The sequence below is a fragment of the Arachis duranensis genome, chromosome 1 (assembly GCF_000817695.3).
Source record: "Arachis duranensis cultivar V14167 chromosome 1, aradu.V14167.gnm2.J7QH, whole genome shotgun sequence".
Classification (NCBI taxonomy): domain Eukaryota; kingdom Viridiplantae; phylum Streptophyta; class Magnoliopsida; order Fabales; family Fabaceae; genus Arachis; species Arachis duranensis.
Genome location: NC_029772.3, coordinates 936,347 through 952,845, shown reverse-complemented (window position 1 = coordinate 952,845; position 16,499 = coordinate 936,347). Strand labels below are relative to the sequence as shown.

Below are 16,499 nucleotides of genomic sequence, written 5' to 3'. Positions count from 1 at the left end.
ATTTGAAAATTTAGAGGTAAGATTTGAATTTAGTGAATTTTTTTAAATGGAAAAATATAATTTTTGCAAAAAATTGTGTAAAAAAACCGCGTGAGAGTAATAAAAATTGTAGAGAAACTTAGGAAAATAATTAAAGTTGAAAATCAGGCGCTAATTCTAAATGTTTTGTCCTAAATTGGGTCAAACAGGCCAAAAACGTAAACAGGTTGGATCGGGTCTAAGTTAGAACCAAACCCAACATATATAATAAGTGTGTAAAATAAACCCAATCAGCATCATAACACTCCATGAACAAACCTTAGCAGCTGTCAAGTAAGAAGAGAGGAGAGCCACCAAACACTATTCACAATTCCCTTTAATATATCATAACTTGAGTTACGGTACTCCGATTCGCGTCCTATTTGCAGTTATGCGAAGCTCTTGTCGAGCCTGTCAGTTCTAATCACTTTTTTGGTACGATTTAGAGTTTCATACTCCCTTTCTCTGTCTTAAGTGAATTTCAAATTTGAGGTTTGGCTTTTAAGTGAATTTTTGTGATTTGGTTGTTTAGGTGCCAATGAATAGTAATAAATCATTGGGTTTCATCCCCAATTTCTGTGATTAAGGTAAAATTTCTCAAAAACCCTTGCGATTTGATATATTGTGAATTCTAGGTATTGATGTTAGGGATATTAGTATGTATAGCTTGATATATTTGGTGACTTTGGAAGTGGTGTTGGTGATTGAAAGCTTGTTAGAATCAAATTTGGTGATTTTGTGCATATAGAGAATCGGTCAAAGTATGGTTTTAATTTTTTCAATGTAATATGTAATGTTTCTTGAACCTTATACTAGTAGACCTTAGGATAGGATTGAATTAGTTGTTGATAATTGTTGAATTGAAGATGCATGATGTTGTTGTTAATGAATGATATTGATTATTGAGTTTGGGATTGAATGATGATAATTTTGAGAATTGATGATGATATAGGATGAATGATGTTTATGATGAAGAGTTGAATTGTGCAAAATTGTTAATATTGAGCTCTTGATTTAGAAATTGTGGGTTTTGTTGAATTATGGTAGAAAGAGGTAGAAAAATTGAGTGAAATAGGTGTGGAAATAATTGAAGTTCAATGAAATGGTAAATTGTAGTATGTGGTAGTGTTTGGTGATGAAATTGAGTAGGTTTTGATTGGTTTGGTTTTGAGATTTTGGAAACTAGAAAACTTTGATGATTTTGTGTAAAACTTGATTTTTGATAAAATTTGACGAGGCATAATTTGGACTCCGAACCTTTGTTTTTGACAAAATTTAATTTAAAAGAAAGTTGGGTCCGAGAGCTTTTAGACGTTCGAAGAATGGACAAAAAATGTTTTAAAACGAAAAAGTTATGCGAGTTTGAAGTTCGGTATAAAAATATGATTTCTGCAACTTTACAAAATTTTCAAAGTCTCGGAGTGCTTGCGTACGTGGAAGCTCAATTTTAACCCATGCGTACGCAAGGATTCCATTATGTTTTGGATACTTGCGTACACGAGTAGGGTGTCACGTACGCGACCACCCTTTTTCAACTATGTGCGTACGCAGGACATGGGTTCGCATACGTGGGACAAGGGTTCGCGTACGTGAGACCCCCTGTTTTGCTGAAAATTGATTTTTCTTCATTTTTAAGGGTTCTCTAGCTTTCTAAACTTTTTTGACTTCTAGTTTAGACTCTTAGCTAGTAATTAGACTCTAAAATTAGTAAAGATGAGTTAGTGATTTATATGGGTGATTTTCTGTTATGAATTTTAGAAGACGGAGACTTAGGTTTCTGAAGTTCTAAGGACGAACTAATTGTGTATTGTGACAGTACTATATTGATGATGAATTTGAGGACTTGAGAAAAATTGATGGTTAAGGCGAGTTTGAAACTCGGAGTTGAATGAGGAAATTGTTGAATACTAAGGGTCATCATTGAGAACTATTATTGTATACTGTTTTATGCTGAGAGTGTTGAGTCGCTATGTGCCTGGCAAGGACACTAGTTAATCCCGCTTGTCGAGGTCGCAGCACTGGTATAAGGACAGTGGTTAATCCCACTTACATTGAGATATGAGGTCTGTGGTAGGATATCCCACTCACATCCTTTCGAGTCACAAGAGTGAGTCGAGCACTATATCCCTGGGGTTCTCATTTATATTCATGAACGAAAGACGACATTCCCATGAAAATGTGTTGGGTTGACAGTTGAAATTTTTAACAAAATTTTTAAATTCAAATTTTTAAAAGATCATTTTAATTACTATAATCATTATAAACACAGACATAATAGAATTCTATATATATATATAAAAGCTTAACAGTTTACACTATATTTACATACACATATATACAGAGGATAAGATAAAGCACTATAGCAGAGTAAAGGAGGGAATGAAGAGAAAGAAGAGGAAGTTGGTATATTAATTTATCCTAGGTGGTGTGAGTTAACACATATTTTGTTAACAAGAGAGGCTTTATATTGCGGCAGTTTTTTTTTATGATTAGCGGCAGTTTTAAACTGCCACAAAATCAAAGGCCGTCGGCTTAGTAAATCGTCCTAATTATTGGCGTAGGGATAAGGTTTTACGGTGATTTCCAGCAACTGCTGGTATAACCACTGCTGAATCAGTATTTTGCAACAGCTAATTAAAAAATCACCACAAAATGCGAGTGTCACGTTTTCGCGAATGTTTACTAGCGGTTACGGACCGTCGCTATTTAACATTGTCTTTCTAAAGTTTACGGCTGTTTTGCAGCAATTTTAAAACTGCCGCAATATGAAACTATGGGTTTCAAGCATGGTTAGCGGCAATTACAAACCGCCTCAATAATCTAGGACGTATTTTTCAATTTTTATTACTCTTTTTGGGGGGTTTAAAATCGCTTCTAAATTTAAAAAATTTAGGGTTTTTTTTTAAATTGCGGATTTTTTTAAAAATATTATAGATATATATTTTTTGTATTTTTTGGATTTTTTCATATTTTAAATTTTAATTTTTTCAACCCTAAAATCTAAACTTGTGACAAAAACAAAAAAATATTTGCAAAATAAAATAATATATTTATAAAAATATCAATAAAACAAATCCAAAGACAAAGTATTGCATAATTAAATTCAACTAAATGTTTACTTCAAACTAAAATAATTTGTATCCTAATGTTCTATTTTTTACTCTATCATTCTACGAAACTCATTCTTGTAGCGATGTCTGATGACAGCTCCTTATCCTGCTGTTGAAACAGATATCTTGTAACATTCTTTATCATCTGTCTTTTTTTTCTGTTACTACTTTATCTTTTATTGCCTTCCTTTTCAACTTCTCAGTAAAAAACTTCGTTATAATGGACATTTATATTATTAAACATGTTAATTTCATCTTGATATAAAATAAGTTATTAATATATTGATATTTATGTTTAGTTTGATATGAGATAGATACATTTATATATCACTTTTATAATAAAAGTATGTAGGAAAATTATTCTAGTACGACTATACTAGGATGATTACAATAATAATATAAATATTATTAAAATTAAAGTTATATTTTGATTTTTTTTTAAATAACAATTTTAAAAAGTGTTGTTTAATAATAAAAAAATATTTTAATTTTAATAATATTTTTTAAAATAATAAAACCACTGTTAATCACTATAATATAGTCATACTAGAATAACTCAAATATATAACTCCATATACTATATTTTCTTTACAATTAAAGAAAAGAAATAGTGTCTTGCTTCCCCTCTCTCAGTCGAGTGTTTGAGTAAAGAGAACCAAATTGGATCTCTAAGATTGAGAGCTATGTGTGGATATAGCTCCAGCTTATTATCGAAAATAAAAGAGGGTATATAGCTCTAGCTAGCTGCATTTGGAGGAAGACAATTCCTTCTTTCTTTCTTCCAAATTCGTATTTATAATCCTACTTGCATTCCAAGGAACCAACCATATGTCATTTATTATTGTTATTTATATATAGTTGAACCTTTCAATGGAACTCATCTAGGAGTGAATCTTTTTTCTAATTATATAACTAGGCGAACGCCATAACTGCAGTTAACACACCAAATGGTCGAGAATTGAAGATTGTTTAATTTATATAATAATTTTGTGTAAACATCAGTCGCTTTAAATAATTTATATACGTTAGTTAAATATTCAAGCCGTACAATTTTCTTCACCAGCATTGCTGCACAATTTAAAAAATTATCATCGATTACAATTCTTTTATAAACATATGGTAGTTGTTAGATTAAATGAATCATTATCTTTCACTTATTTATTCAACAGTATTTAATTAACCGCATTATTATTCAGATAACTATATATCTTTTTTTTAAAAAAAAAATCTCTCTCTAGTTCTTCTTTATTATTATTTTGCCTTGTCTAGCTATCTCTTATGCAAATTTCCAACTTGTAGTTATTTTTAATGTTTTCTAAAATCTCTTGTAAGGAACACGTAAATTTTTAGTGTGGTAAAACTTTTGAAGAAGTGTTTGCACTATAATAGAAGAGTATTTTTGTAATGGTTAATTTTATTGTTTAACGATATTTTAATAGTCGTAAAAAATTTTTGGCGATGATTATAAAATTGTTTTTAATTTGAGCGTTATTTGATAACGGCTTGAGTCAATCGTTGATAAAATTATTGCTAATTTTTAACATTTATTTGAATATTTTTTTGTTTGTTAAATTTAGCGGCAGTTTAAAACCATTAATAAATCATTAATTTTTGTTACAATTTTTTTATAGAAATTAGTGACACTTTTAAATCGTCGCTAAAAGGACAAAAGAAATTATTTTAAATGCTTTTGACAATTTCAAATGTTGCGATTTTTTTATTATTCAATTTTTTTATTTTTAATTAGTAATAAATTATTTTTATTGTAAATATTAGTTTATATAATATTTATATACTACAATATCAAAATTTCTTCTCAAACTTAGAATTGCACAAAAATACAAACATTACATTTCAGAACATGCTATTATGTAGCAGCAGTTATAATCTTCCGAAATCATAAATGCAAGCAACAAGTCTTTAGTATGTTTCTATAATATTTAATTTCAAATAACATAATCCTAACATATAAAGTTAACAACAATTTCAATCATAAAACTCTTTAAATATTAGATGGTCCATTTTGTTAAAATTCATAATTAACAGAAAAAGATAATTTTATCTGCACCGATAATTCAAAATCTGTAATTTAAAATTAAAAATAAAAAAATAAAAATATTATTCATATATCAAAATCAGCTACTAAAATTAGTTATTAATATATTTATGTATAAATATATGTATGGTTTAATTATTTTTAATATATATTTTATACTAGTGACTGATTTAGTAACTGATTTTAATGTACACGTAATATAGCCGATAAAAAAAATATTTGCGGAGTTTATCCGTGTTTTATACACAATGAAAACTTATTTCTAGTCTCCAAATTTCTCACCCTAATATTTAGACAGAATTTTTTATATGAAAAAACCTGGACTACTTGAACTTCAAACCATCTATTTGTTACATTATCTCATAAACTTTCACCACTACACTGCTTTCATACTCAAGTCTTTATTTTTATCCAAAAAATCACCGCCAGTTGCTTCTCAAATATAATCTCGACGGTTGATCAAAGTCTTATAGACAGAATCAATTCACAAGTCATAAATGATCTCTTGGTCTTTATTTTTTCTGTCTCCACTCTCAATTTTTAAGATAACAAACACTTAAAATAAAAGTGGACCGAATAAAATTAACCAAGAAAATGTAATAACTTCAACTTATAATTGATTGCTCATTCACCTGCGTTGGAAAATAGAAAATGGTGATACGAAATATAATATTTAAGCTTCTAGGAGTTTTATGATCAATGGTAACATCAATCAATTGAACACCATACATAGTTCACATGGGGAAATTAAATAGCTCATTTGTACGCCATCCAATCTTTGCCATGAAAAGAAAATAGATAAGTCCTTTAATTTCCCTTGGCACCAATATGGAAAGCATCAAACATGTGTTTTAAAAACGTAGTAACATAATTATCAAGCATCACATTGGAGATGATGTATTTTCAAAGAATAATTACTTAGATAATTGATGTCAAGAAAATTAACATATTAATTTTTTTGAGAGAGAGACAGAGAGAGAAATTAAAGCTGGGAATTAAGAGAATCATTTGATATGCCTTGCCAAAATATTGTTTATTATTCTTTCCGTTGACAAACTAGTTAACTTTTACATGTTTAACGAAAAATAATTGAAGATGTCTCTCTTCTACAAAATTTGGAAGATGTTATGTTTTTGGAAGGGGCAACTGAAATAAATAATAAAGGAAAAGTATAGGTAGACATGAGAATACTAAACAATGTGAATAATGGATATATCAGATATTCAATTCAATATGTATACAGAAGATTATGTTGATTATTTTTAATTGGATGATTATTTTTTTTATTCAATTTACTCATACACAGTTAATAATAGCTGAATGTTCAATTCACTAGGTATGCAAATAGTTCTTCTAGTGTTAAAGTTTAGGAAATAATTTGAGGACGGAGTATTTTTTTACTTTATTGGATCAATTTTAAAGTATATTTTTTACATCATTTACAAAAGTTATTGTCTAGTTAACAAAACCAATTAATAAAAGATGTGAACTAGTGTTGCAAAAGACCAAAAGTCAAAACTCAAGCTTTTACGTATCCGCATACAAAGTAAGGAGACTAGTAGCTAGAATGGCTATAAGCTGCAATAATTTGGAAAGAAGAAACCATGTGTGTGTAATCAATGTAGCTACAAGTGCAAAATATATAGCCCTTATAATTTTTATAACAACACTAGTTGTACGTCAAAATTCAGCCATAAATAAGTTATACAAAATACATAAATAAATACATTAGCTTATTTAATAGTTAATTTTTAATATGTACATAATATTTTTGTGTAATTTATTTGTTAATTGGTACAATTTTTTTCAATGTATGATTTTATAGAAATTATTTAAACCATTGCTACAAATGTTAGATACTTCAAATTAAAGCTGATATATAATTATTATTTTGTGAAATTGATATTTAAAAATTATTAAATAATATGTTTGATTAAATTATTATCTTTTAACTATTTTTTATTATAAATTTTACGTAAAAATAAAGTGCATTTGAGTTTAGTTACTAAATTTTGAGTTTAGCCACTAAATATATTAAGAACACCTACAAAAGATTAAAAAAATAAAATATTACATGAGAATTTTTAATAAATGCCCATAATACACAAACATTAATACACATATTTTTACTTGAGAATTAAAACGAAGACATGTGATGAGAATTCATGAACCAGCCGGTGTTCTTAAAATGGTGGAAACTCAGGTGAAGTCGATTTCACGTGAAGTTTGATTGATTTAACTAAATTTTTATTTAACACTCTTAGGTATCAATTTCACGTGAAGTCGACTTCACTTGAATTTTCACCTCGTAAAATAGGGCAACCTTGTAATAAGATGCGAAATTAGAGAAACCGTTGCTACCTTCGTTTCTACTCTGTCATTATCCATTTGGTGATAAATTGAAAGATTAGAAGTTAAAGTTAATACTTAACGCCATTGCAAGATTGATAATTAAATGCAGGTAAAAGAAGGCGAAACATGAAGAACACCTGTAAAAATCAAAGGCTACACCAAAAGGGAAAATGAACATGGCCATCATCCCAGTAACAGCGCCAAACCTTAAAGCGGTTAAGGGTGCTTTTCACAGTCCTATGTCTCCCACAAAATTAAACCTAACTTGTCTCTTTTGCTCATCCAATGCCACGTGCCATCCATCCACCTCTTATATCATTCCATATTTATGGAAATAAAAACTTAGGTGCAATCGAATTTACGCAAAGTTGATAATTGAAAAACCGTTAAATGAAAATTTAGCCAAATCAATCAAATCATTTAACGACTATCAATTATTAACTTCACATGAAGTCGACTGCACCTGACTTACTATCATTTATCAAACTTCTTTGTCGCCTCCTTCTCTTCTATCTTACTTCCGTGGGGTTATTGATTAAAATTTAGTTTTAACGTCCTCTAATATAATTAAATAAATATATAAATTATTTTATAATATTAATGTATTAAAATTAAATTCTATTAATTATTATTGATTCTTGAGTGAATTACTTCAACTCTTTAGAAAAAAAAATCTATTTGTATATTAACAGCAATTAAAACACTTATTTTTTTAATTTATTTTCATTTTTGTTTCATTTTTTTAAAAGAAAAGGTTAGGAATTAAATTTAAAAATTTAGAAAGATTGTACTTTTGCTAACAAAAGTATAGATGAATGAACAAAATCTTTAATATGATTAAAAAAGATTTGATTATATGTTTTTTCCAAGATCCCTAAAAAACTTAGTTCTTCGACAAATTTACTTTAAAAAATGGCAAAATGTCAAAATAAAATAATTTTTTTGAATACTTAAATTTTTTTATGAATTTTTTCTTATCGGAAATACAATTTTCTTAGTAATTTTAGTATTATACTTTTTATTATGGATTTTTTTCTAGCGAAATGACTCCTTTGACCTCAGTTGTTACAGGCAGGGTCTCTGATGCCTTACCAAGCATTATCTAAGGGCAATATGGCCATTTCGACGTATCAATAAAGATGGTGGTAGTTTGGATCATTGAGATGACCTTGTACTGACCTTATCTTTATTTTATTCCGTAGTTTGCGTTGGTTTCCAAACGACGTATGCAAATGACAATAAAATCCGTTAGCTGGCGATGGGCATTATAGTCAATAACCAAAAAAAAAAAAATTAAAACCTCGTGTGTAATTGTTTTTTATATAAAATTTTGTTAGTTAAAAATAAAAAAATAATTTAATATATTTAATTAAATTATTATTTAATAGCTTTTAGTTTTTACATTTATATAAAAACAGTTACATGTGAATGTTCAATAAAAAAATTAAATTCTAAAAGAATCTTCTGACATTAATTCATCAAAATAAAGAATTATAATTTGTTGGCAATGAAAATACACATGTAATTGTATTTATGTGAATTTAATAATTAAAAATTATTAAATAATACTTTTTAAATATTAATTTCATATAAAAATAATTACACATGAATTTTAATTTTTTTTTGGCCAACATGCATTTTTCATATTTTTACCATGCCATTTTAATAATATATTGTTAATTTTTTTATAATATTTTTTAATTTGGTAAATCAAAGATTAATTCATTGTAGTGCTGAACTCTATTTAAAAATTCGTCACTAATCAATAGATTATTGTATACATAAAACAAAATTTAAACTCTCAACACTTATTTAAATGAACTAATGAATTAATCACTAGATCAACCTAAACAAATTACATCTCTACATAAGTAAAAATTTAGATGCAGTTAATTTTACGTAAAATTAATAATTGAGAGCCATTAAATAATTTAATGGATTTAACTAAATTTTTATCTAACAACTCTTAGTTGTTATTAACTTTATGTGAAGTCGACTGTTTTCACCCTCTAGATATATTCTCTCCTAGCCAGTTGATTTTCCTTTACCGTCACTTATTAAAATTCGAATGATAGTTGTTCTCTAAAGTGCGTAGATAAGGTTATTATCGTCATTCCAGACCACAAATATATTTTATTCGCTTGCAATTTGTTACCATATAATATATTTTTTATTACAAATATAAATATGTAATATGATGATTCTTAGGAATATGATGAAATGAAAATATATAAAAAAAAAAAAAACTAAAGGAAGAGGTGAAGATAGTATAGAGTATATAGACTAAAGGAGGAGAAGAAACAGCGACTTCTTCTCTTCCCTCTCTCTTCCTTCGCACACTGCGTTTGTTTGTTTTCAGACAGATATATGAGTCTCCCCAAAAGCCTCCATTTTTAATATTATTATTGTGTGTGTGTGCAACTTCAATTGCATCTTTCTTTCTTTTTCCATAAGGTGATTTGCAAAAACACTTACTGCAAAGAGCAACAAAGAGAGAAGAAAAGAAAAGGAGAGAAAGAGAAAGAAAGAGAGACGACAGGAGACAGAGTGACAACACACATATATATACAGAGAGAGAGAGAGAGAGAGAATTGAAGAAGAAGCTTTCAATACCGCAGAAGGGAAAACGATGTCTGAGAGCTTTACATCCTTTCATACTCTGCAACTCTAATAAGAGGTACATATGTTTGTGTGTTATATATATATGCACATGAATTGATGAGCATAGCTGAAACTGAAAATGATAAAAGGAAAGACAAAAGAATAAACATTTTTAATTTAGATGAAAGGAGATCCAAGAAAAGCTTAGAGAGCATAGCTACAAAAAAAACTTTTGTTAGTAATTTGTTTCTTCATTAATCACTTCCTCTCACTCTCACAATTAATACTCAGGTACCCACTCTCAAAATTTCTCTTTCCATTTAATTTGTTTCTATATAGTTTTGCTATAATTGACGACTTATTGAGTTTAATTTCATGATGTGGGTTGTCAGATTCGCTTATGGTTCCGGCGCTGATCCTCAACCGCTCATCACTCATCAACTCAATTATTGCAGAGTGGTAATTTACAAGAGAGGGTGAAATTAAATTAAAGTGGGTTGCAGACCAAAGAAAAAAACCGAAGATGATGAGCAATAATAATAATATTTCATCATGGGAATAGCAACACCGCCACCAATTCCTTCCATTCTCTCTCACTCAAAGACTAATAACTACCAGCAGCACCATTCTTTCACCATAATCGAGAAGCCTGAAGAAGAAGAAGAAGAAGGATTAAACGCTTCTAATTCTATGTCCCAAGATTACCACCACCACAATCAAGGAATCTTCACCTTCTCCAATAATGGGTTCGAGAGATCCACACAGGTAACAAACCAAGAACACCATCACCAACATCAACACCACTTGGCTCAGCAAATTCGGAGGGACAAAGTGAGGGTGCAAGGCTTCGATCCACAGCAACCGCCTCCGGCACAGCCACCAACAGCCATAATTGGAATAGAAGAATCCGGAGGCATCCCGGGGTACGAAACTGCCGGGATGCTATCGGAGATGTTCAATTTCCCGCCGGTTGTAGATGCTGCGGCCGGGGAATTATTGGAGCAGCCAATGATAGCGACGTTTCGTTCCCCAACGACGACGAGGTCATTGGGTAGCGATTGGTATGGTGGAAACAGACAAGGGATGATAACCGGGTTGGGAGCGTTGGGAGATAATTCAAAGAATAATCATAATCAACATGATCAAAGTAATTTGAACAACGGTGGTGTCATAGTTCATCATCAACATGATAATCAGATTCCTAGCATTAATGCCGATTCAGCTGCAGCCATGCAACTTTTCCTCATGAACCCACAAACCACAACCAGATCACCTTCCCCTCCGTCCCATCACACCACACCCACTCCTCCTTCGTCTTCTTCGACGCTTCACATGCTTCTTCCTAATCCTAATCCCAATACTTCCCTACAAGGCTTCCATGGTGGTGGTGGTGGTACCTTCAACCAAATCACATGGGCCCCTGACAGTGCTCAAGAAGCTCAAGGCCTCTCTTTATCCTTATCCTCTTCGTTACAGCACCTGGAAGCCGCGAAAGCCGAGGAATTGAGGATGGGAGAAAGTGGTTTCCTCTTTTACAACCAAGGAGTTGGTGGTGGTCCTTCATCTTCCTCTTCTTCTGCTCAGTATCCTTACAAGAATCTCCCTGGCCATCACCAACAACACCAAGCATTGCATATTCAAGGACCCATTGGGTTTGGATCATCATCTTCGTCTTTGGGTCTAGTCAACGTCCTCAGGAATTCCAAGTATGTCAAGGCCGCTCAGGAGTTGCTTGAAGAGTTCTGCAGCGTTGGGAGGGGTCAGTTCAAGAAAAACAAGTTCACTAGGCAGCTCTCAAACCCTAGCTCCAATCAAGGTGGCGCCGCCGCCGCTTCTTCATCTTCTTCAAAGGAACTGCCTCCTTTGTCAGCTTCTGATAGGATCGAGCATCAAAGGCGGAAGGTCAAGCTTCTCACCATGCTTGATGAGGCATGTAATCTCTCTCTCTCTCTCTCATGAAATTTTCTTTGTGAACTGAGATATATAAAATAAAATAAAATAAAATAAAAGACGGCAGGTACAGTAGGGTTGCCACTCCATAGCTAGGATCATCATCAGTTGGTAGTTGGTGAGGGATCTGTTTTTCTTAATTTAATCCAAACTCATTTTTTAATCCTCCGATCCGATTGGTGAGAGGGAACATTTTTTAGTGTTTCGAATGGTAGAAACTCAGATACAGTTAACTTCAGGTGAAGTTGATAGTTAAGAGTCATTAGATAGTTTAATTGATTTGACTAAATATTTATCTAACGGTTCTCAGCTATCAACTTCACGTGAAGTCGACTGCACCTTAATTTCCACAATTTCAAATATCTTATTTGTATTTTCATTTTTCATTTATATTTAATTTATTTTCAGCCATAGTTTGGTGAAAGTGTGAAACCAGAAAGAAAGAAAGAACACACTAATGGGCATTATAGGAGAATACGTCAATCAAGACGCGACGTTTCTTCTAATTATTAAGACAGACTCCAACTGAAGGAAGCCACTCACCCAATCATATATATATAAATTAAAATTACGTAACAAGTTGTTAGGAGTGTGCTACTGCTCCCTCAGATCCATATCACAGAAATATATATATTTGCCATTGTTATCATATCTTAGTTGACCGCCAACAACAGAGCGCTCTTTTCTTTCTTCTTACTTTTTCTTTTTATGGAATCCTTTTTCCATAACCAATTTTCTTAATTAATCAATCGGGTGTGGTGGGCGAGATAGATGAATTTATTTACAGTACCAAACAGTTTGAATTTTACTCCACATATCCCCAACAAAGTTCTTTGTATTGGTTCACAAGTTTTAATTTAATTTAGAAAGAAGAAAGCTAGGCTCACTAAATTCAGAAAGTGGGAGCACACGTGTGTTTTTGTTTCACTATTTTGCATGTGTTAATTAATTAATTCTCATATATGATATTCTTATCTATTTGGTACATCCTAAGATTGATGCATAAATAAAAACATGCATGTAGTACGTACTAATATCTATCATTCAAGCACTGTAATTAATTAAAAGATGGTACACATTAAAAGAGGTGGTTCAATTAATATTCAATTTATTACTAAACAGGTGGACCGTAGGTACAGTCACTACTGCGAGCAAATGCACATGGTGGTGAACTCGTTCGACCTGGTGATGGGGTACGGGGCGGCGGTACCGTACACGGCGCTGGCGCAGAAGGCGATGTCGCGGCACTTCCGGTGCCTGAAGGATGCAATAACGACGCAGTTGAAACACAGCTGCGAGGTACTTGGAGAGAAGGAAGGGGTGGGGACGACGGGGCTGACGAAGGGGGAGACGCCGCGGCTGAAGATGCTGGAGCAGAGCTTGAGGCAGCAGAGGGCGTTCCACCAAATGGGGATGATAGAGCAGGAGGCTTGGAGACCCCAAAGAGGCTTGCCTGAACGATCTGTCAACATTTTGAGAGCCTGGCTCTTCGAGCATTTTCTTCACCCGTACGTTCTCTATTTCTTTTTTTTTTCTTTTTGCTTAATTGAAAGTTTTTAAATAGTTTGATATATTTAATTAAATGATATAAAACTAACGGTTAAAAATTATTAAAGAATTTGATAAAAATAAAAATTTATGGTTAAACTAAGATGAAGTCGATTTTACGTGAAGTTGATACATCAGAATTGTTAGATGAAAATTTAGTTAAATTAGTCAAATTATCTAACGGCTTTCAGGTATAACTTCACGTGAAGTCGACTGTACCTGAGTTTCCAACAAAATTTATATATAATTATTTTTATGTGAAGTTGACTGTTAAGAGTTATTAAATCACAATTTAATTAAATTTGTCAAATGTTTTAATAACTTTTTTCTATTAACTTTACATGAAGACATTACATGAATTTTTATCTTAACTAAATAAAAAATATTAAGAATTATCAGAATTTATTGGTTTTGACTATCATTTAGCCATTAACTCAATTTTTTTATATAATTTTTTTAGTTTTGTAATTCAATAATATATTTTTTATATACTTTTAAATATTGATGACTAATTGATAAATAAAAAAATTATTATTTAATAATTTTTAACTATATGTCAATTTTAAAAACAATAATTGCACATCAATTTTCGTTTATTTAAATAATTTTCGTGAGGAAAACCTAGTTGCATGACTCATTATTCAAGAATTAATTTACTATCATAGTGAGTCTCAAAATCCTAAAAGAAAAATGTTAGATGAAAAATGGTCTCACTAATTTTTTTTCTTTAAATTTAAATTAATATCAATTAATTTTCTATTCTTTTACTAAATTTTTTTAATACTAATAAATAAACTCATGCTTGAAATTGACTTGGATTGATATTCTTCTTCTTAACCACTAATTTAATTACAGTGCCCGGCTGTTATTGTTGGTGCATATTATAGAAGGATGATTTTAGGGTGTTTACAAATTTTTTTATTTAAATTGTTTAAATGTGAGTGTTGAAAAATAGAATTTACCTTTTAATTAAATTGAAATATGTGTATTTTGTAAGTACCATAGAACGTATAATTATATAAATATATATAGTCGGTGTAAAAACATGAGGTAAAAAGTTGTAATTTAAAAATTCCAGAGAACATAAGAAGATTCCCACCCGTAGGTTGTAGGTACGGCTACATAAGCTGCAGTTAAAATTTATAGAAAGTACGCAATAAAAGGCAGATGATTAGTATACTATACATTTGAGAGAAGAGTTATTAGTTGATAATTGCATGCATTTAATTTTTAATAAAAAAGAAATTAAAGGGCACAGCACGGCTACCGTTAAGTAACAAAGAGAGAAAAGGAGTTGCAGAAGGAAAAACCGAAAGAGGGAATCTAAAAGCCATAATTCATGTGTCGTATGTACACTATCGTTTAGAGGGACAGCCATTAACATGTTGCAGAGTCCCCTTGGGATGTTAGCTAGCTCGTCACCAAAAAGCTGTTAAAGAGATATGTAGTACATTCACGACTCCGATCATTTCACATTTTCATGCTAATTAATAAGAGAAAGTCTGGCCAGCAGATTTTGTGATTTTTAGTTATTAATAATATTTTTAATGGTATAAGATTATATTAGTGACCATTTTTAATAGAAAAAGTCTTGAGTGTCAGTATTTTTAATAATAGTTAATTAATAGTTATAAATTATAAAATTTGTTGATTTTTTAGTACTTTTTTTTCACTATTATATATGTTAGAAGGAAAGAATAATATTTATTAGAGACATTAATTATTTAATTATATTAGTGAAAGCTATCATTTAATTTGACTATATTAAGTGTATATAAAAATTAGTTATTAATATAAAATATATATTAAAAATAAATTAAAATAATATATATGTATAAATATATGATAATTGATTTAGTGAGTGATTTTTATTAGTATGTGCAGACTTTATTAACTTAGGTGTATAGATATTACCTTTCTTTGCAAACAAATGGCAATAGGAATATTTTGGTTGCAGTTAAAAGTTAAAACTTTATGTAGCATTAAAATTTTATCACCAAAACATGTTAAAGTTAAAAGAAGGAATTAACATTTGAGTGAAACTCACATGGATGTGTTGATATGTGTAGAGTAGTAACATTTTTTGCTTGCATTGCATAGCTTTAATTTTAACTGCAATAATAATAGAGAATGGTATCTTTTCTCTCTCACCCTGACTAAACAAACAATCCACTTTAATTTAACTGCTGCTGATGGTGTATGTGTAGCAGCAATAGGACGTAGATCTTTCTTTGTTTCTCTTAGATTCTCACGCCCCATGAAGGGACAGAAAGAAAGGTTTCATACTCAGAAAGCTGAGGCCTGGGGTGGTGTATGTCTCTTTATACTCTGATGTCATTTTCTGGTCTCTTTCTCAGGTACCCAAGCGATGCAGATAAGCATCTCTTAGCAAGACAGACTGGGTTATCAAGAAATCAGGTTGCTTCTCTCCCCCTCTTCCCTTTCCTCCATACATGATGCTATTTTGTGTTTATTATACGGTGAAAACTCAGGTACAGTCGACTTCACGTGAAGTTGATAGTTGAGAGTCATTAGATGCGACTAAATTTTCATTTAACGACTCTCAACTATCAATTTCACGTAAAGTCGACTGCACCTGAGTTTTCACCTTATTATATTTACACCTTTTCATTTACCTTTAGGATCTCATGCATAATACTCAACTTTTTTATTGTTGGACTATTTTTAATGCCTTCCATGCATCATAATTTGATTCGAATTATTAGATAATTTAATAAATTTTATTAAATTATTATTTAACAATTTATAATTATCAACTTTAAAAAAAATAATTACACGTAAATTGTTATCATTAGATAAAAAAATAATAACTATATTTTTTAATTATAAAATTTAAACATTGG

General features: G+C 30.6%; 1 protein-coding gene across 2 annotated transcripts in view; it reads left to right on the top strand.

The window, feature by feature from the left end:
- The first annotated feature begins 9,771 nt into the window (after positions 1 to 9,771).
- Positions 9,772 to 16,499, top strand: part of LOC107473544 (BEL1-like homeodomain protein 4) — a 13,243-nt gene continuing 6,515 nt past the window's right edge. The window contains exons 1-4 of one of the 2 annotated variants that reach the window (XM_016093136.3): positions 9,772 to 10,213; positions 10,530 to 12,066; positions 13,210 to 13,595; positions 15,993 to 16,053. In XM_016093136.3, the coding sequence (XP_015948622.1) occupies positions 10,690 to 12,066; positions 13,210 to 13,595; positions 15,993 to 16,053 (1,824 nt within the window). In that variant the 5' untranslated portion in view covers positions 9,772 to 10,213; positions 10,530 to 10,689. Of the gene's footprint in view, positions 10,214 to 10,261; positions 10,429 to 10,529; positions 12,067 to 13,209; positions 13,596 to 15,992; positions 16,054 to 16,499 lie in introns of those variants that run through there. The other variant, XM_016093264.3, reaches the window with a different exon arrangement.